The 23,033-nt window shown below is 38.0% G+C and overlaps 1 protein-coding gene across 1 annotated transcript; it reads right to left on the bottom strand.

Annotated features, from left to right (window-relative positions):
• Positions 1-451: 451 nt before the first annotated feature.
• vstm2b (V-set and transmembrane domain containing 2B) lies at positions 452-22,686 on the bottom strand. Its single transcript, XM_073837011.1, has 5 exons — positions 21,795-22,686; positions 21,224-21,411; positions 20,506-20,535; positions 19,025-19,427; positions 452-1,483 (listed from the first exon to the last, which is right to left on the bottom strand). Exons 1-5 carry the CDS (start codon positions 21,865-21,867, stop codon positions 1,395-1,397), a joined length of 783 nt encoding a protein of 260 aa, XP_073693112.1. The 5' UTR covers positions 21,868-22,686; the 3' UTR covers positions 452-1,394.
• Between the last annotated feature and the right edge of the window lie 347 nt (positions 22,687-23,033).

Here is a 23,033-nt window from a genome sequence, read left to right as displayed (position 1 = left end):
CAATGAATGTCTGAGTCAGTGAGAGGCTGGTTTGTTATGTGATGCCTTGCAGGCTTCCATTAAGACAATAGAATGCAGTGTTTTAGCAAGGGACAATGCCTCTGCCATTCATCAGGAGATGTGTTTAGGTAGAGCGGAAGAGAGCCGAGCAGGGTTCAGTGAAGACCGCAGCAGAGAGTTAAGAGTTATTTGACAGGGTGACGTGCATTTGACTAATGAAATGAACCGTGAGTTGTACGCCAGCTGTGCTCAGTTGGTGATGCTAGCGAGAGTAATGTGTTTTTCAGCTGGAATTGGGCCTATCCTATTGTGAAGAATACATTACAGTTCATGACACCCGTGGGACGCTCGAGTGTTTAGCCGAGGCGCTACCGTCATGCAGCTGCCTGGTGTTAGTGCACTTGAATAAAACAAAAACAGAGTGCTTTTAAGATGGAAAGCCCTAAAAACAAATTTCTTCTCTTCTCTCTTTTTTTTAAAGAAACAACTTTTATTTCAACTGTGTTGGCAACATACCAATGTTTTTTTTTTTTTTTTTTCCTTTTTAAATTTTATAAATGAATGTCTTATCTTGACCACCATACCTTTAATAAAAATAAACATTATTAGAGGTGACTAACAACAACTATGGTAACATGTGCCTTATTTGATCAAAATATATATGGTTGCATTTTTATACATTATGGGACAAAAACGCTTGAGAACTCAGATGTGAGGGAACTGAATACACAGTATTACACACTGTCTTGTAGAAAGAACTGACAAGAGAGAGCGCCTTTCACATTAATGAAATGAAAAATGAGACAGCTGAACAGTTCATGCAAAAATTGATTAAATGATTAAAAAACAAAACAAAAAACAACGGCAACTCAAAAGACCAAGTTGTTTATGATTCAGTATCAGGTGCTCCAATAAAAACAATGCTAAAATTAAAACCACAGTAAACTAAAAAAAAAAAAGACAATAAAAAAGAAACAATAATAATAAATTAAGAGAGCCATGCATTTAGCAAGGCAAACACTAGTATTTGGAAACTGGATGCAGCGTTTATGGATGTCAGTCGTGTGTATGACACAGTTGTGAAGCTCTAATTCACATAGACTCCTTTAAATTTTTTTTTGTTTTTCATCATGCTTCTTAAAGAATCCATTTTACATCCAAATCTGAGACAGACCTTCTACACAAGTCCCAGAAAAAGAAAATGGCCTCCTCTTTATTATTCTGATATTTGTATTTTCTCCAAAGTCATATCTCATCCCTCTCTGTGATGTGCCATAATGGTAGATATATTTATATGTATTTATATATATATATATATATATACGTAGTTATATTTTCCCTTTGTCGTTTGGTACATAAAGTGAAATCATTGCGAGTTGTTTGGCTGTGGTCTCTTAGTAGGCAAACAGGAAGGGGAGGAGCTTATGCAGGATCAGCAGAGTGATGTAAAGGAGTGGCTCAGTGGTTGCCATGGGTCCGGAACCTGCAAATGTCAGCGACAGCAGAGAGAAAGAGAGAGAGAGAGACACACACAAATGCTTGTTAGATCACAGTGCATGCTTTAATAAAATAAACATCATCAGTTTTTTTTTTTTCAAACATTCATTTACCAAGAACATTAGCATTAGTTTGAAAAACAGAGCATTTTTAATGCTTTTAGTCTGAGGACATTTATTGCTTCTAAATCTGATTCAGCATGTAGGCCATATTTCACATTATTAAAGCCCTTCAAATGGCTCTTTCATAACGACTGCTCAGCAATTTTGCTCTTATCGCCTCATTCCTCTATCGAAGTTGACAATCTCACTTTACGAGAGCAAAATACAGTCGGCTCTGCTGGAGATGTTGGAAAAAAATGGCCACATAGAGAGAAGAGCCCTATAGGGCCTTAATGTAAGCTGCATGCCCTTGTGTAGAAACTACATGACATTTCCTCTCTGTGACTGACAGCAAAACAGCAGCCCACAGGCCGTTTGAGTGCTAGCCAACAGCGGCACAACAGAAACAGATTGTGACAAGAACGCACTTACACGACACACAACACAAACACAAGAAAATGCCAGAAGGATACATTTAGATCACACATCCCTCCAATATAGACGTGTACGCGAGACATAAACACACTGGTAATGATTCATTGCTTAACGGAGCTGCGGCGCTGCTGACTTTTAGAGTGTGAAACGGCCGTCTGTTTTCTGCGGTTCTGATTTTCCCATGGCCATTTCTCACGACGCTCCTTTAGTCTTACTCTCCCATCATCCCCGAGCAGATTAGCATGGCGTGCCAGGCCGCCGCGTGACAGGAACAGCCAGCTAGCACGACGTAACACCAGCTCTAGGAGCATGTCTTACAGTGGGCTCCTAGAGCGTGTCCATATGTCTTAAGAAGCCACGTTTATTTTGCTTCCTCTCTTCTATCATCATTATTGCAGAGGGAAGAGGATGGTGTACTTGTGCATGGTTGGTTGAGTTGGTTCAGGGCGGTCGGAAAACGGTGTGGTTCAATTTCATGCTCTTTCTGTGAAGTCAAACATTACAGCAGGGCTTATTCTTGATTTGACAACTAGAAACATTCATCCTCTGCTCTTTATTCGGAATCTGAATCACTGAGATGTAACTTTAATTCTTTCCCACCAGAGTATTATTTTTTAAAGGGGACATGAGATGCACTTTTTTTCTAAAGTTGGTATGATTCTTTGAGGTCTTTGTGAAATGTCTGCAACGTACTTTGGTTAAAATTCCTTTAGTGGTCATGTAAAACAACACCCTTTTTATCTGGTCAAAACAGCTCTCTTCATAGCAACTTGTTTTGGTGCATAGCCGTTTAAATGACAATGAGTTACTGTTAATCCCAACGCTCTCTTCTGTTTTTTTGTGTATTTGGTGGCGTGTTACCATCAAAAATAAAATTAATCCACTGTGTTCTCAGTGGCCCTGATGTTGGGAGAAAATGAAGACTCTTATGTTCACTTTTACATCCAACTACAAAACACCTGCATTGCTTATGAGATATTGTTGTCGCTACAGCTGCTTGAGTGCAGAGAAATACGACTGTCATAGCGTCATACTGCTCAGAATATCAAAAAGCATGATAATTGAGAGTGTTTAGGTTTTTTGTAGATTAACAAAAAGCAGTAAATGGATTTTTATCATTGTAGGGTGGTTGTGTTCACAAACGGCTAAGAAACATTTATATGCAAACACCATGTAAAAGTGAATTTTGCATCCAAATCTTGGACAGAACAAATCTGTCAAGAACATTTTTGTCAAAGACTTTATCCAGATAAGATTCAGAACAACTATTAAATCATGAATTATCAGAGTCTAAGTCTATCAACTGGTGATGGCCGCTTTCAAAAAACTACTTCGTGAAGCCTCAAAACCAGCAATTTGGAGCATGTATCAAACTGTCAAAGTCACATGATTTAAGTTATGTTGTAGCTTTTCCCATGAATTTCATTGGTCTCAATGAACCATGACACAATGTTTAGCAATAGCCAAAAATACATCGTAATGGTCAAAATTGAATTTTCTTTTATGCCAAAATCATTCATTAATCATGTTCAATTAAGATATTTAGTAAATTTCCTACTGTCAATATATCAAAACATAATTATGCATTACTAAGAACTTCATTTTGACATTTTGACAACAGGTGATTTTCTCAATATTTTGATGTTTTGCAACCACAGATTCCAGATTTTCAAATAGTTGTATCTCGGCTATCATAACAAACCATACGTCAATGAAAAGCTTATTTATTCAGCTTTCCGATGCTATATAAATCTCAATTTCAAAAAATTTACCCCCATGATTTTGTGGTCCAAGGTCACATGCATTTATGTAATTCAATATTTTGACATTTTCAATGTACCATATAAGTTACAACAAAAAAGAAAAAGTATCAGACACTTAACCTCCCCCCAATTTTCACCTAATCTTGGATCAGTTTTGTAGATGTTTTAATGACAGATTTGCATAACAAATGGGAGCTTGGGAGAGACTGGGGGGATTGTGAAGGTTGGGTCAGGTTTGACAAATTTGTTTTATTATTTTTTTTTATCTCTTACCTTTATTAAAAAAAAAAAAAATGAGATACACTGATGTCAACAATTTGTTATTTTTCTTATATTTCCCTAATGGCAATTTTATGATTTGTTTAAATAATGCACATTTTATTTAACATCCTTATCACAGAATATGGCAGAAAATATATTTTTTAGTTTCTATAGGCTTCTGTAATAAATGCTATGTTAGCACTGCATTATCCAGATACTTTATTTATTACATGGAGATGACTTGGGGGATAGAATGTTAAAATACGGGAGCATTCCTGGAAAAATACCGCCATGCACGTTTCATGACATTCAATGTGAAAAGTCAATGTGAAAAGTGGCGCTAAAAGAGGGTTAGTTTCCTTTCCCCGGGAACAGATGCACGCACATATGGTACAGTTTATGTAACGCTGGTTTATGTAATGCTGTCACCATGGTTCTGACTTAAATTGTCCATTGAGTGGCACTATAACTCTCATGCTTTGTGATGTTTTAAAATAACATACTATTTGCACGAAACCTAAACCTACCTGATAGTATGAACAAAAGTGAATGTGATGTAAAAACGCAAATCGCAAGCATGCCGTTTTAGCTTGTTTTTCGATCTCTCATCTTTCAGATCTTTCATCATGAGACATGTTTTTCACCGGATTTGTACCCAAGGATTCCGAGCAAGCTTGTTATGCCTGGAAAGCGAAACATATGGAGATGTAATCATAACTGTGTACGAAAAATGATTACAAGTGCTGTTTTACCGATTCCAGAGTTCATTTCAGTTGGAAACTGCAGTGATATATACTTATTGGTACGTATTTCGCATCTTGCAAAAAGATTCCCGCAGGTACGTTTCGTCAAGAGATCAGGCATTTACAACATTCTGACCAGCAGACTGAGAATCATTTTGCAAAGCAATTTGTTTAGTTGACCCCAAGTTTTGAAAAGCTTAGTTTCTCCCATCACTCCCATCAACACCTCCAAAGCTTGCGCAGTCGTATCATGTTAGCTTACTTGAGCGTAAACAACCTCTGTCCACTCCTATTTTACACAGATCTAACAGTGAAAACAGTTGCTGGAATAACTTGTCAATGGCGGAGAAGCTTTGTGTAATAAAAGAAGAGTTAAAAACTAATATATTGAAGCTATATTGGGCCTGAAACCATAGGCTGTTCTATAAATCGTCCTTCAAAATGTCACTCTGCGCGCAAAGAAAATCTCTTACCAAGGGACATGATAGATACACACGAGATTATACTAAACAAGGGTAAGTGAATACACGAACAGACGTGCAAATCAGCTAAAATGGCAAAGTCATGACCCTGACTGCTGTGGAAATAATTACAGTCAACATCGACGCAGAGGGCTTCTGCGTCCAGCTCATTACTCACATGTCATCAGTAATCTCCTCCTCTTCCTCATTTAACCCTCTAGAAAAGAACGTTAATCCGTCTGTTCGCTTAATAACATATTTAATGAACACACCCCAGTGATCAGGGTCACTGCCACTTTTAATAATATTTTATAACCTTTGAGGGATTATGATTCTCATACAGTATGTAGAAGGACATATTATAATGGGAAAGGTAAATCCCCACAAAAAAAACCTATGTTGTTTGTTTAATAATCCATGCTGGTCCAATAAGGGCAAGTTATCTGAATCATTTAGTTTAGCTGAATTGAATTTTAAGGATAAACGCGAATTTAGGCACATCCTCAGTAGACTGACTGCACTGCGTGTAAAATATTTAGTCTCCAGCATTCATTTCTGGGTCATTTGTTCCCATTGCCCCTTTTCTCACTCTTTTAACTATATGCTACATGAAGCATCCTGCCTGAGGTCTTGCCACAACCTTGAGATTACGTTTTCATGTGGACTAGTCACTCTAAGAAGCAGAATTTTCTTAACTGCCCCTATCTTAAATGTATTGGCTCACAGCAATATTCACTTACGTCCAGCCCTCGGGCCAAGCACAAATGACCTGACATTCTCCATTAGCTTCTCCTGATGCAATGCAGGGTACATGGTTATCTTAATAACAGCAAACCACCCTGATCTATGTTCAGCCCACATCTGAATCATTTTCTACTGGTAATAACTGCCGTTATAATCAGTATAACGGCAGTGTTCTTGCTGCATTACAGAGTGTTTGAAAATAAGTCACATGTCACATTTTGCTTTTATCAATTGTTTTCACTCCCTTCTGATCTCAGCAGGTGTTCTTACGCAGAGCTGTAATGGCCCTTGAGGGCCCACTGGGAGATCAGAAGCAATGGACTCTAAAGATGAAGGATTAGAGGGTTACTGTGTGATCATATCTGTTGAGCTGAGGCCGTGTTCCTCTCCCTCTGAGGGATAATAGAGTTTCAGCAGCACACTGTACACACCTCAAAATCCAATTGCCTATGGATTGTCGAAACATGCTTTATAAGCTACAGGCACACGTTTGGCTGCCCCAGCATGCCTGTGAATGCGGAGGCTGATATAGTAAATCAATGACACCTGCAAATGATTTTTCGTTTCAAGTACTTAAGATGCTGATGGATCTATAATGAGTTATAATATCAAAACCGTGGCCCGGCATGGCAGTGCAATTCTGATATCTTCACATACAGGAAGCCTATAAACAAAAGAACACACACTGCTCTGGACAAGAGCAAAGCTTTAGCGAACAAGAAGATTTAAGCCTGAATGGCTGAAAAAGCGGATTATTGATCACACTATAGCCAACACACTCAGTATACATACTGATAATTTACCTGTTTTAGCCATTTCACATTTATGAAAAGACACCCAAACACAACATAGGATCATTGGAAATACGTGCCTCTGCATACATTTCTGCAAAACTGAAAAAAAAACAAAAACAAAAAACATACCTATGTATACAAATCACCACAGTTTCCAGTTGAAATGAACACTAGAGGCAGAAAACCCCCCGACAACTTTTATTTCTTTTCACACAAAGTATGACAGGTACAGAGCTTTGATTTATAAAGCAGAATATTATGTTATGACTTCAAAACTATTTTAACATCCTATGTGATTTGAAAACTGATTCTTTTGAACACTGTCGTCACATTTATAGCTTCATATGTATGAGTTTTGTAATTTAGTAGTTTTGCTCAGTAGCTCACGTAATACGGCATTGCACTTGAGTGATGAAGAGCTCCGGTATGAACCCTGTGAAACTACGGTTCAATAAAACAGCTCAAATCTGCATAAGGAAGTTAAAATAGCATGGCTGCATCAACAATTGCGTTTTGTATCACTTTTGCATTTGTTAACACTATTGGGTAAGTTTAGGGTTGGGTAAACTTTAGCGACACTCCCTGGGTATTTGAATTCTGGACAGCTGCAATATGTACCTCAAGCAGCGTAATAAAAGCACAGCAATACGTGCCAATATGATAAAGAAACAAACAATAAAAGGTATCTCTTCCACTTTAATCTTTTTGTTCTTACAATGACAAAACACATCTTTCAGTCAGTTTCTTGGTTTCAATGTATGTAAAATAGCTCCAGGTGGACACACCCACATCCAGAGCTGGGTAGATTACTTACAAATTGTAGTCTATTACTGATTCCAAATAATAATAACATAATCCAGTACATTACATATTTTAGGTAATTTAATCAGACTACATTTTAATTACTTCCAGATTTCTTTTGACCCAACTTGCTTATCACATTGATTTAAATAGTGTAATACTGTACCATATTGATATTAAAATGCAAATTAAATATATTTCATTTGTTGTTATTAACAACATGAAGAATATTAAAAACTACACTATGTCAAAGTTTCCCAAACCGGGGTTCATAAAGGAACTGCAGGGGGCTCATGAGTATATGAAAATCTAATAATTAATTAAAGCTTTTGTGTGTGTGTGTGTGTGTGTGTGTGTGTGTGTGTGTTTATAATTTACAAAATTTTTATAATAAGTGAGCACATCATGAATCTATTTTCCAATCCGTGTTTTTGGATAACTACAGTACACCTATAAAACGTTTTTATTTTCAGACTATTTTATACTTGTTCTGGTAGGAACCACTAATCATACACAGCTCTGGCTACAATGTAACTGCTAGAGCGCCAAAAGTTACGGACTGCAGCTTTAAAGATGTAATAGGTGATTGTCTTCAGAAACATTTTTGTTATGCTGGTTGAAAGTGTCTTCACATCCCGATAGCAATCTTTAAGTTAAGTGGTCTAAATGTATTCATATGTATTTATATATGTTGTGGAAGGCGTAGGACCAAGAAATGTTTGGTTCAAACATTACAATAGGCGTACCGGCCTGTCAACATTTGTATTTGCATACCTCTGCGCACCCTGTTTGTGCAGACAGCATACGTCATTGGCGTGTTCACGTATGCTGTGCAGACAGAGCGAGAATGGCAGGGAAACATCAACAACCTGCTCTGTTACCTTTTATTAAAGTGTGTTTTTCATTATCCGATAACAAGCAGTCAGCACTAAATAGAGGCTGGAAATGGGATCTAAAATCATATAATTGAAACCACATAGGAAGGTGACCACATCGCATTTGTAGTGGAAATGCTCATCCATTCTGATCCGTCACGAATCATAATGAAGCACTACATACTCGTCTAAAGCTGTGGTCACATTTACTGCTGTAGGCTACTGTGGGGCTTTTTTTGTGGCCGAAATCCAGGCATTCAATAGGAATTCTCACAATCACAAATTTTGAGTAAGAACAAAATATTTCACTAGCAGATTTCCCATGTTGACAGTCAGAAACCTGCTTAGTTTGAGAGTGACTTCTGTGTGAGCTGTGCTTCACAGATTGCTACACTGTTGACATCAGACAATGGAGCTTTTTTTCTGCAAAATTTCATTAGGATGTGTTGTGACAAAGCCAACCAAAACAAGTGAGCCAAAGCAAGCCATGTAACATGAGTTTGTTGACTTCATGCTATTTCCTGTACTCAACACTTCCTTTAAAGTGATGTAGAGTGTGATGGAATAAGATGGGAGTGTTGATGAAACCCAAACTTGTCATAGGAGACCAGGGGCCAGATTTACTAAACAGAGCAAATTAGCGTTAGAGCACAATTCCATAAAGCACCAATGGGAGAGGAAAATTCGGTGTGTGATTTACTGACAAAGCGCACATTAAAGAACACAGACGGAGCCAGATCATTTCCATAATGACCAGCGCAATCTACCAAGAGCAGCGCAAATATCAGTAATTTGATGAGCTCAAATGTAAGTAAATTCTGTTGCGTGATTAAATTTAATACTCTCCTCCCATAAATTTTGCGTCTGAAAGGGAAACTCCTACAAATGCATATTCAATAAGGTCAGGGGCAAAAATAACTGTGTCCATGCCTTTTCAGCAATATTTCTTCACTGTGCGTCTTTAGTAAATCCTGACAGTACTATTTTAAAGGACTTTCAGAACAAATTTACAGATAATGTACTCCCCCCTTGTCAATCAAAGATGTTAATGTCTTTCTTTCTTCAGTCATAAAGAAATGGTGTTATTTGAGGAAAACATAATCAGGATTTCTCTCCTTATAATGGACTTCTATGGTGCCCCCAAGTTTGAACTTCCAAAATGCAGTTTAAATGCAGCTTCAAAGGGCTCTAAATGATCCCAGCCAAGGAAGGAAGGTCCTATCTAGTGAAACGATGGGTTATTTTCTAAAAACATTTACAACTTATATACTTTTAAATCTCAAACGCTCATCTTGCCGAGCTAGACAAGACGAGGATTTGAGGTTAAAAAGTATATAAATTGTAACTTTTTTTTTTTTTTTTTTCGAAAATAACCCATCATTTTGCTAGATAAAACCCTTCTTTCCTAATCTGTGATCGTTTTGAGTCCTTTGAAGCTGCATTTTGGAAGTTCAAACTCGGGGCACCATAGAAGTCCATTATAAGGAAAGAAATCCTGAAATGTTTCCTCAAAAAACATAATTTCCTTACGAGTGAAGAAAGAAAGACATGAACATCTTGGATGACAAGAGTACATTATCTGTAATTTTTTGTTTTGAAAGTGAACTACTCCTTTAACGTTAAAAGACGGTTAGTAAATCTGGCCCCAGATGAAAACAGAATTGCATCTCAGCTGACCACTTGTGTTTGGCTCATCTAAAACGCATCTTAATACTAGGTGGAAACTTTTGTGATCAATTGCTTCCCATCACCATTTCTCCTCCACAAATTGCTTCCTGAAATCTAGTCATATTATACCTGGTTAGTACACAGTGTAAGTGTAAAACAAGGTAAGATGCTATTTACAGTAGTAAATAGTGGCAAATACTGTGTAGCAGCAAACAGCATCTTGTTTACACTGTTTCTAAGTAAGGGATAATGTACAGGCAGCCGGTAGTTATCGCAGAAATAAGCCCCGACAGTGTGATCAGGATCTTGTACCACACTGAAGGAGCTTATTTCGTGATAACTATAGGCTGCCTGTACATTATCCTGCTTATTACACGGCTACTTGCCACATAAGGAAAAAAACTGGACATGAATATGAATTTGAAATCTTTTATTGGCATATTTGTTTTAAATTAACATTTTAATCCTTCCGCGAAACGATATAGTACCACGTGACTAACATTCAAACTATGTACGTTAGTAAGACAATTTAAATAGATTAATGTCGAAATTTTCCATTGTTAATTGTGGTTGTCCAGTGTTTGTCACAAGATGGGGCCAAACGGTAATCTTTGTTGGCACGGAGGGATTTTAAACATACAAGTAGTACCGGCTATGCGTTATTACTTTGGAGCGGTGATTATTTGAAAAGAACGAACCTGCAAATGTCTCAACTGACCAATCAGAATCAAGCATTCCAAAGAGCCGTGTAATAAATAGAAATAACACCCTGTTCGTCTAAAGGGATTGCCTGAGCGGTGTTTGTGAAAACAGTCTTTGCCAACAAGGTCGGCTTCTGTATTTCCACTTAGTTTGAAGAAATACTGCCATTTTCATTGTTAATTATTCTCTTATGATGTCTAAAATGGTAATAAAATGAATAAATAAACACACTGTGACTCTAACAAGGTTAAATATGAACTGTGGACACACTGCATTGATTGAAATATGTAGTTGAGTCATGAAGCTGTCTTATTTTTCACTGGCTTGTCCATTTATTCAGTCACCTCCCATTTTTAAAGCTCCCTCTACACCCATTTTAGCCAGCTATCACATATCTATTATTCATGCTCTAATGCTTTATGTTCAGGCTTACCTTCATCTCTCTTCTCTTTTTCGGTCTCTCGCTGTCTATGTGAGTCATGTAGCCAAACAAAAGCTAGATTGAGACAATGTTCCCCTTGATTTCCCTAGTGGAGTCAGCAGGTACACAACTAAGCACAGTGTCCCAACATGACAGAAGCAAAGATGAAACAATTAACACTTGTCTAAGAGTGCTGAAGTGCTTCCCACACAGTGACAATGCACAAACACATTCAGGTAAAAAATGTCTGCGGCAGAGGTGTCTGCAGCTGGATGTGGCTCATCAGTTAAGTGCGAAAGCTGTCCAGCAGCACTAAACACCGGGCTTCTCCCCTCAAGCACGCAATCAACCCGCCACCACAAGCTCCTGTGCTCGCTCTCGAGGGAGAGCGCAATTTGATAACAGGTGTTTTAAGTTTGCAAAATGTGTGGGAGGCAAAAATGTTTTTGAAAAGTAAGTATAACTGAACTAGGAATGGCACACGTGTGTTCTGTATATTTATTATGCACGCAAAATAACCAGATTGATGTCTGAGCGCATTAGATGAAGAGGGAACATTGAGTTCTGAGAAAACACATGCACACATGGAACAGAGTCTAGATTAAAACAGCTGTGTGGCTAGAGTGATATAAACTTATCAAGGGCACCAGAGGTGGCATGATGCATTGTGGGTAGAGATTGCATAAGCCAGTTTGGGCTTTTCATTGTATTTCATTCTCTCTTTCTCAAACTATTAGTCTTGTCTTTAAACACCACATAAGGGTAATTTGGATGAACTGCCATTCAAAAGTTTGGGATGAGTAAGATTTTAAAGTTTTTTTTTTTTTAAAGTTTCTTATGCTCATCAAGGCTGCATTTATTTGATCAAAAATACAGAAAGAAATGTAATATTATTACGTTGTAAAATAATGTTTTTCTATTTTAATATGCATTAAAATATAATCAATTGTGATCAAAGATGAATTTTCAGCATCATTACTCCAGTCTTCAGTGTCATGTGATCCTTCAGAAATCATTCTAATATGCTGATCTATTATCAGTGCTGGAAACAGTTATACTGTTAAATTTTTTTCTTCTATGTGATACTTTTTTCAGAATTTTTGATGAATTAAAAGTTTTAAATAACTAGAAACTAGAAATAATAAATATAAATCTTTTTTAATAATATACACTAACATTTACAAGTTTGAGGTCAGTAAATTTATATTTGATTTTTTTTAAGGAAATTAATATTAATAGTTTTATTCAGCAAGGATATGGTAATTAAATAAAAAGTGATATCAAATAATTGTCAGAAAAGATTTAGATTTTAAATAAATGCTGTTCTTTTAAACTTTTTATTCATCAGTAAATACTGAAATAGGTTCCAAAAAATATTTGCCAGCACAACTGTTTCCAACACTGACAATTCTAATAACAAGTCAGCATATCAGAATGATTTCTGAAGGATCATGTGACACTTAAGACTGGAGTAATGGCTGATGAAAATTTGTTTTCACAATATTTTGCAACATTACTGTTTTTATAGAAGCCCAATTCCGTCACTAAATAAGAATAAAAAAGGTAATTGCGACTTTTTATCTCACAACTCTGACTTTTGTTTCTCGCAATTGCGAGTTTACATCTTTTTCTCTCAGAACTGCATGATATAATGCACAATTGCGAGTTATAAAGTCAGAATTGCTAGATATAAAGTCAGAATTGCGAGATTTAAACTCACAATTGCGAGAAATAAAACTTTTTTTCTCGCAATTGCGAATTTGTATCTTGCAATTCTGACTTTTTTTCTCAGAACTGTAAGATATAACTCGCAATTGCGAGTTATGAAGTCCAGTTCTGAAGAGAAAAAAAAGACTGATTATGTTCTTACAATTCTGACTTTATAACTCACAATTCTGAGCTTATATCACACAATTTGCGACTTTATTTCTCTAAATATTCCGAGTTTATATCCCACAATTCTGAGAAGAAAAGTCAGAATTGCGAGTTTGTATCATAGAATTTTGAGAAAAAAGGTCAGAATTGTGAGATAACAGGTCACAATAACCTTTTTTTTATTTTTTATTCAGTGGTGAAAACAGGCTTCCATAGTTTTTCCTGTATTTTTGATCAAATGTAGCCCTAAATGTAGCCTTGATGAGCATAAGTGACTTCTTTAAAAAACATTCCAAGTCTTACTAATCCCAAACTTTTGAATGGCAGTGAATCTATTTCAAATTCTCCCTGCACTTCTTACTGAAGCAGACAGCCAAATGCAAGGGTAAATCTTAAAATTAAATTGTGTAATTAGATTATTCTAACCTGCTGATTCTTTGTAAAAGTATTTTAACGTCAATTTAACCTAAGGGCAAACACAAAGCTTAATTATACAATCAGGAAGCCGTGGCATTAATATGAAATGAACTTCTGAATTAATTAAACAAACAGTATGCTGAAACAATGTCTTATTCCAGTAAGCATTACCACAAATGGCATTTAATTATAGAGCACGTCTGCGAAAACACACATTTTAATGCTTGACGCTCTCATGAGAGGAGCGATCAGAGAGGAACTGTTCCTCTGAGACCTGCATTTTTTGTTCTTGGGCTTGGTGGGCCATTTTCAACAGTGCAATGAGTTAATCTGCTCTTTCCAGTAAGGACAGACATGCCACCCAGCCCTGCTGGGAAAAATAACAAATAAAAGAAGCGAAAGCAGCAAGAGGCAATTTGATGCACCTGACAGCGTGTAGAAGGCCAAGCTTATCAGCTCCCGCCCGTGGCATTCCTTTAATATTAATTGTTTCTGCCACTCAATGAGATGACATTGTGGAAAAGTGACAGATGCATGTTTCCAAAAGAGGAGGTATGTGAGAAAGAGAGCGAGCGTGAGCAGCGAGGGGTGAATTTTCTTTCTCTCCTCAGAAGCTGATAGTGTGGTCAGAACTGAAAGCTGCAATCCTTCAAATGTGGCAGATGACTCTTTAACCTTCTCACTCCAATGACAAAAACAGAGCTCCTAACCAAAAGTGGAAAAAGACAAATTTGAGATCTTCCTGTCAATGTTAAATGTGCCCAAGCTGACACATGACGGAGTGACTAGCGTTGGTTGGCTGGTTCATTTGAATCAATTTGCCTCACCCTGTAAAAACCCCTTTCCGCATTCAGAAGTGTAATACAGGGGCTCTAATAATCACAAAGGTACACAAGCCCACAAACAAAAAACAATCTAAAAACTTAAAATAAGGAAAAAGCTAGCACTGAGCACTGAAGATTTTATACCATGGCTTGTATTTCCTATCAAAAGTAAATTACCAAATTATACAAAACGTTCTCTTTTTTAAAAATAAATGAATATGCTTAATTATTGATTAAATATGACAAGCCAAAAGTTAATCTATTCTAACAAGAGAACAATAAAGCATAGGGCAGCAGAATAACCAGAGAAAGCCTGGAATGCAATACCGTGGAGGATCAGTGCACTGGCCCTCTTAATGTCCGACATGCTCGCCAAATGGCTGCCTCCATGTCTGGCTGCACTAAAGATAGGGCTGGCTGAGCATGTTGGCACACATACAGTCACTCCCACACACACACACACACACAAACATGGATGTATATAGACACACGGTTGTCATGGCCCCAAAACAGCATGTGGCACAGTTACATTTAGAATCAAATGCATCCTGTTGTTTAAAGGGATAGTGCACCAAAAAAATAACATTTCTGTCATTAATTACTCACCGTCATGTTGTTCCAAACCCGTAAGACCTTTGTTCATCTTTTGAACACAAATTAATATACTTTTGATGAAATCCGAGAGCTCTCTGATTCTCCATAGACAGCAAGGGTCCTTCTACATTCAGGGTCCATAAAGGTACCAAGAACATAAACAACATAGTCTATGTGACATCAGTGGTTCAACCGTAATTTTATGAAGCTATGAGAATACTTTTTGAGTGCAAAAAATAATAATATTAATAAAAGAACAACTTCTTTCTGGACCTTAAACGTGGAAGTACCATTGCTGTCTATGGAGTGTCAGAGTGCTCTCGGATTTCATCAAAAGTATCTTAGGGTGCTTTCACATCTGTGGTTCGGTTCATTTGGTCCGGACCAAGGGCAACAAATGATACATTGTAGCATTTTTCTGCCGTTTTAGGTCCTTTTCACACCACACTGATTGCTCTGGTCCGAACCAGTTGAAACGAACCAAAATGCAGTCATGTGACAACATCCACATCACTCGTTGGCCAGATCGTGTCATTGAACCACTGATCTATAATAGAGAATTATATAGATCAGTGTATTGAACGTGTTTTCTAAACTGTTAGGCACGTTTTTTCAATTCGCGAACGCGCCGCATCGAGGTAAAAACATCTCAACTTTTCAGGATGCTGCAAAAAAAATCCATTTATCCTTTGCTGAAACTTTAGCGTATTTATGGAGAGCGCAAGTCATGGTTGCTTAGCAACGGCAGACGCCACTGGAGCGCAAGCTTTCCACGCGTTTTTAGGCGCGACATGTGAACGGCACCTTAAACAATGTTCTCATTCAGATTGTGATGTTCTTGTGAGTTTTTGAAAGTTGGGACCTATATGATCATCAGACCAAATTTATGAGGCTCCGCACCTCCTCACAACTCCAAGTTTGTCCGCGAGCTGTCAAGGGGCTATGTTGCTAAAGCGCTAACTGTCAACACATACTTGTCCTCATCCCATAATGAACAGCGCAGCAGACTACGGCACCTGGATTAGTCCAAAAAGGTGCAGTACTTTTTGCGGTTGGGTCTGTTCAAGTTCGGTTCATGTTCTCACCATAAACGAACCGCTCCAGTGTTCGTTTGAAAGCGTACCGAGACCACCTCTTCAGGCAGGTCTCGGTACGCTTCTTTGGTCCGCTTTTGGTGCGCACTCGAGTGCGATTGCTGTATTCACACCTGCCCAAACGAACCGCACCAACAGGGAAAACGAACTCTAGTGCGATTCAACCGAACTAAATAAGGCAGGTGTGAAAGCACCCTTAATTTGTGTTTTGAAGATGAGCAACGGGTTTTCAACGACATGAGGGTGAGTAATTAATGACAGAATGTTAATTTTTGGGTCAACTTACCCTTTTAGCTTCTTCATCAAGAAACATTGTGTTAAAGAAAAAAAAAGCTAAATTTACTTTTTGTTTTGTTTATGCACAGAGAAATTTGTTGTAGCCTGTTTGGAAATAATGAATTATTTTATTTGTATCAAACAAATATCATCAAAATCAGTAGCCATCGACTTCCATAGTATTTTCTTCTATACACTGGAAGACAATGGCTACCGTCAAATGTTTAGTCACCAGCATTCTTAAAAATATCTCATTTTGTGCTCAACAGAAAAAGGAAACTCATGCAGACACAATTCAAAAGTTGTTTCAAACAAATTTAGTATGTTTTCCATTGAAAATATTTCAATGGACCTTGGTCTTCATTACATCTATTTCCCTGTTCCATTTCGTGTTTTACTTCTTAATGTATTTATTCATGTTCAATGTCAATTGTCAATTATTAAAGTATTCAGCTAATAACTGTTGCTAGAGCACTGTCATTTTTACCAGTTTCATACATCAATATAAAATAAATGTACCTAATTGATATAACATTCTGTTTTTGTTATGTAAAACCCCAATACAGGCTACAAGATATTATAGGACCATTTTTAAAAAGGTTACTTATATCACCATTAAAGTTCTATAAAGTACTTTCAAAGCATGGTTCTTTATGGAACTTTATAAAACGGGTTCTATTTAGCACTAAAAACAGTTCTGCTATTGTTACAAATGCTTTTGAATTTCGAATTTAATTTGTTTCAATGTAAAATAATGTTAGGATTACTTTGCTGATCATGCTTGTAGCTTGTAAAACATAAATATTTGTAGGTTTGTTGTAAGAATCTAAAATTTAACTTAAATGGATAATTTTCAGCTAAAAATAAAGATTCTGTCATTAATTACTCACCCACATGTCATTCCAAACCCGTAAGAACTTCATTCATCTTCGGAAGACAAATTAAGATATTTTTATGAAATTTAAGAGCTCTCCGACGCATACTTCATGGTACTCTTGTTAATGGTGGCAGACTCTCCCAGGAGAGAAGAAATCGTTAAATAAAATTGTTATTTTTTTTTTATGTACTTCTGTGTTTTTGTACGATTGAACCACTGATGTCACATGGACTATTTTAATGATCCATGACTGTGGTAGGACCCTTGCTGTCTATAAAGGGTCAGAAAGCGTATTTCACCAAATATCTTAATTTGTGTTCCAAAGATGAACGAAGGTCTTACAGGTTTGGAATGACATTAAGGTAAGTAATTAATGATAGAATTTTCATTTTTAGTTGAACTATCTCTTTAATATTCTCGTGATAAATAAACTGTTACAGTTATCAAACTGGATGAACAGAATGATATCTATTCTTGCTCAACACTGAAGGCCAAGAACACAACTGTTGACAGGGATCTCTCATGAGACTTCAGTTCGCAGTTATAGTCTAGTATGACTGTAAACTTCACTGTATCAGTCTATAGTCCAGAGTGTTTAGAAATCACTGCAGGGTAATGCATCCCTGCCACAAACAAACTCCTCTGGCTCAGCTAGAGACTTCATGTAATCGCCCTTCGTTGTCTGCAGGAAACACTCCTGCCGTGGCAGAAGCGAGAGTCAGAACACACCCAACCCTCTAAATCCCCAATGAAGCCCCCAATAAATAGAGGCCCTGACCTCGAGGCAAGAGTTAAAGAGACAAGGTGATATCTTGATAACCTCTCTGTCACACCGCACCATGGTTATAAAGAGACAAGGGGGGTTGAGACTTATGCGCCGAGGCTGGACGGATCGCAATGGCACTTCCTGCTTAAGACAGACATGGTGTCGCCAGCAGCTTTTATCTCTTGCATTTGCACTCTCAGAGCATGATAGATAAAGCATCACACAGAGAACACACACACACACAATTTTCAACTGCCTACTGAGCAGACAGAGGTTTGATATGGCACGCTGACAAATTAAACCTTCCAGCAAATGTGATTATTCTAAAATTGTGTGTGGGTCACAACAACAGCCTACATTGCAACCAAATGTCTCCACTGTGATAGTAAAACCTGAAATCACCAATCCTCAGGGGTGCAGTCTACTGTCCCCAATAGGAAAACAGCTTAATAAACATACTAAATAATGTCTTAATGAAAATCTATAAATGCAGTGTTCCCGAAGGGTTATGTTTAGGAACAAAGAAGTAAAATATAATTAGCTCTCTATAAAAACAAAAACGTCAATGGAATATTCCACCATGACAGAAAAGAAATGTGCCTACGGGTTTTGGCAGCTCCAAATATTCTCACAGGAATAATACAATCTGAAATTGCCTACATTGTGGAGGTTAGCCTATGGTCCACTTCCCAAAAGAACATCCTAATAAACATACTAAATAAATGGCTTAGTGAAATTTAACTTGGGAGATGCTTTGAAGTAGATAAACAAAAATGAATAGCCTACTCCTACCACACACATACATTTTTAAAACACAGACAGCTATCTTAGAAGATATTATGTCAAAAGCAAAATCTACTCACTCATATCATGGGAATAATATTTATTAAATGCCACACCAAGAACGTTTTCAGAAGCATTCAGCTACATCCTGGCGTCAAACATTAATTCCATTAAAAAGCAAACTCAAACACCGAACACCTGATTATTTTTCCCCTCTAGACCGCTCGGTGTCGCTGTTGCACTGTCACTCACCGGATCCGTGTTGTTGTCTCAGGATAGATGAATTGCCCGGCCGAGGAGAAGCTGACGACTTGACTGCAGAGCTCGTCGTAGTCGTTGAAGGGGGAGCGGGTCCTATTCCAACCGGCGGAGGCACGCGGGGTTTTCCCTGACCCTGGCCCGGCTCAGAAGTGGCACGTCCTCCCGTCGCTGTGTTGCTGTTCCTCAGTGGCCATCGGTTCTGGATGTGAGACACGGCCTCCTCGGCCAGCATTCCCTCGCGCGGTGTGACGCGCAGAGTGGCCTGCACCTTGTATTCCTGAGTCTCATCAGAGTACAAGTCCAAAACTCGACACTCATACACTCCCTCGTCTTCCTTCCGCACACCCGATAGGCTGAGCTTGTGGGAAATAGCGTTACCCTGGACCCTCACCGTCTGTTCACGAAGAGATATGACACATCACAACAGGTTTTGTTGTTTGACTTGTATCATACTTTTTGCAGCCCTATTAGCCATTCTTTGTCGTATTATGACGAAGTATTATCAGGGGTGGGGCTGCTATAGCCCTCAAATTGTTGGGGACTCTTACAAAAGTACGTTTAATAGACTAAACTATACACATTAGCCAATTTCAGTAGGCCTAAGCAACTTAGTATTATATTTTCAGTAGCCAAATAGATCTTTGTGAATTTGCGTTTGCCTGGGATAGTAGCCTAACTAAAGCAACAGAACGCCCGAGAACTTTGCGTTAGGAACAGTTTCGAACGCACCGTTTGCGAAACATAAGGACCCTACTGAACAAGCTTTCCATTGATGAATGGTTTCTTAGGATAGGACCATATTTGGTCGAGATATAACTATTTGAAAATCTGGAATCTGAGGGTGCAAAGAATCTAAATATTAAGAAAATCGCCTTTAAAGTTGTTCAGATGAAGTTCTTAGCAATGCAGGCCTATTCCTAATCAAAAATATCTTTACAAAATATCTTAATGGAACATGATCATTACTTCGAAACATCGATCATTTTAACCCGATGTATTTATGGCTATTGCTACAAATGCTACTTAAGGCTTGTTTTGGGATTCAGGGTCACATTTATCACTTTATTTACTACTGATTCACATTTTACACGCAGGCAATAATCTATTAGTACTAATAATAATAAGTACTAGTCCTGAGCAGTATCATTTGAGTGAGACCAACCTCATAAGATCGAGTCCCCAAAATGACCTATAGAACTAGAATTTTTAACTTTTTTTTTACTAGCTGAAATTTCTGTAAACACAAACAGACTGCGGACAACAGATTTATATGGGAATTTATTTATTTAATATTTATGTATGTATTTCATCTTTATGAAAACGAAAGTACGTTTCCCCCTAAGGTTTTTGAAACAAATTCAGTGAAAGAGGTTTATCATTAGTTCAAAACATATCAGCAAAAACATGTGACAGTAGCGTTCGTTTATGGCTATTAATTATGATCAAGTGTAAATACGGATTATAATACTCACGCTTATTTTCGTGGCGTCCCGGTGGGCAACCTGTAATAGATCGCATCAAAACAACATGAGTAGTCAGCATGAGTAGTTTAATTAGGCTACTCGTGTCACAATATCAATGGGGAACTTATATTGATGCTTCAAAGACTTTACAATTAATAATAAACGAGAGGGCCATTCATTGGCAGTAGCACCATGGACAGCAACAGTTGATGCTGTTTGCCGTATCTTTCATATGGCTATGGCAGGATTCATATTACTGGTTCAACTGACATCTAGTGTTTCATATGTCACTTTCAATATAGGAGACCTTCAGTTCCATCGACAAAAGCTGAGATGCACAGCTTTGTCAGTCATCAATTGAAAGTTAAGATATTGTTTCTTTTAAGGAGCCATCTCAGGGCTTCGTAAACACCTTGTGCAATTTATTTACGTATTCATTATTTATTTTTGTATAACTAAACATGACATCTCACCCCTATTCTTCTCCTGAATGCCCACCCACAGGCACACAACCCAACTTGATTCAACGACATAAATTAATAATTAATCGCCTCAGTGCGTTTAATTGAGATCGCTCATCATTCACAAGGGATCCAACTGGACGCATCTGGCCACGTGAAGCCTGCCACATCCCACTGCGGCCGTCAAACAGCACGGTGCGACTCCAATAGAAACTTAAACTAAAAAGGCGTTTTAGCGGCTTTGAGAACAACGAAAGCCCCTTTACCTTGGCTCTGTTGGCCGGAGCGCTAATTTGCAGTTCGTGAGCGAGCTCTTTAGGGGCCGCTTCCTTGAGGTACCACCATTGAATCTCCAGAGAGAACGGCGAGACTCCGACGGCTCGAAAAGCGCACGGCATCTCTATGTCCTCGCCCTCACCGACACTCACATCTTTGGGCACTTCAGTAAATGTGGCTTATGAAAAAAACACATCAACAGCAGATAGTTTGGTTAAAAGAAACTGCTCAAATAGACCAATAAGGCCTGTATTTAAAATGACACAGATTTATCTTGTGTTTTAAAAGCTTTAGTAGGCTGTGTTATGGTTCAGATAGGTGTATGTTCAATTCTTCACACGTCATCATAACAATTTATTAGTTTTACCATCCATATGCATTTAATACCAGGTTTAATATGCAACCATATGGTATGAATAAAGACACAATGAAACTTAAACAAGTACAATGCAGTAATTTCACATGAGAAAAAAGAGGCAAACTAACAGAATCGCAACAGACTGCTCGTGCTGAGTAAATACGAAACAAGGGAGAGACTAAAATCTGTTCAAGTTTACTCACCATTTACACAGAATAGCAGGGGCGCATTCAGAATGAAATAATAAAGGACGCTGTGGAGTCCCCGTTTTTCCATGTCATAAATAAGATGGTCAGATTGGAGATCGAGTCGAAGCGGTCATTTGACCTGGAGATACAGGTTTTATTTCATTGGCATCTCCATAACTTCTCGTCCGGGTTTTTTCTTGTTAGTATATAGTTTCTTCCCCGAAATGTAGAATGAAAGGACGGAAATCTCCAAATAAGATACTCCAAAACGATGCTGCGTCAGTCAAACAAAATGTAAAATCCAATGCTGCGTACCTGAAAGCCTCCTTTCTATTGGGAAAATTGTGTGAAAAGTGTTATTCTCTTGAGTAAGTATCCTTTGCCCCTAAAGAATCCTCTGTTCCACCATTTGCTTCTTATCAAGATAAAACTTGCTTTCAACAGTAGGAAATCTGCTCACTTTGGTCTCCATAAAAAGAGAAAAAATCCGTGATTCGTTTCCACCACCCATCACAAAACAATCCTGTGTCTAAACCCGCAAACCAAAAAAACAAAAAACTAAAAAAAAGCCCAACGTCGGAGTACAAGAGATTCCCTCGACGTTTTTAAGGAGCAGTTAAGCACCTAAACGAAGAAGCGGCATCAGTGGATCGTTCCAGCTTGCGCCACCGGAACCCTCTGCTTTGTGTGTGAGTGCGTGAGCAGCGAGGAGGCGCTTTGGCATTTCCAGACCACTGACAGACTGACGGGGTTTGGGAGCAAACTAACCGTCTCTGTCTCTCAAATCAGCATACGGCTCGACCAATAAGAGGAAAACCGTACCAGCCGACGTACAAAGCAAATCACTGAAAATAAAAAGCGCTTCGGCGATTGATGCGGTTTACTCTGCGAGAGCAACAAGCGACTATATCACCAGAAGTATTTCATTTTAATATGAAAGTCTGATATCTCAGATTAGGCGGTCACTCTTAATCTCTCTCTGTCCTATCGTTTGCCACGGGTAATAATACCATCGAGGTAATCTGTGATTCCTTTCCTCCCTGCTGGGAAATCTAGATTAATCTGGAAAATGCTGGTTTCTAGTCTAAGATGGTCATTAGCTAGAACAAGGTGGTAGACCATCTTGGATCAGGAAAACACAAGCTACCATTTGGTCAAACTGATTTTTGGAGACATGGTAAAATATACCACAGATGACACTATTATGTTTCAAAACACAGTTCCAACCTTTTCAGAAGGTACACTTTTACCTAT

The sequence above is a fragment of the Garra rufa genome, chromosome 3 (genome assembly GCF_049309525.1).
Source record: "Garra rufa chromosome 3, GarRuf1.0, whole genome shotgun sequence".
Lineage (NCBI taxonomy): Eukaryota > Metazoa > Chordata > Actinopteri > Cypriniformes > Cyprinidae > Garra > Garra rufa.
This window is presented reverse-complemented; position numbering and strand designations above follow the sequence as displayed.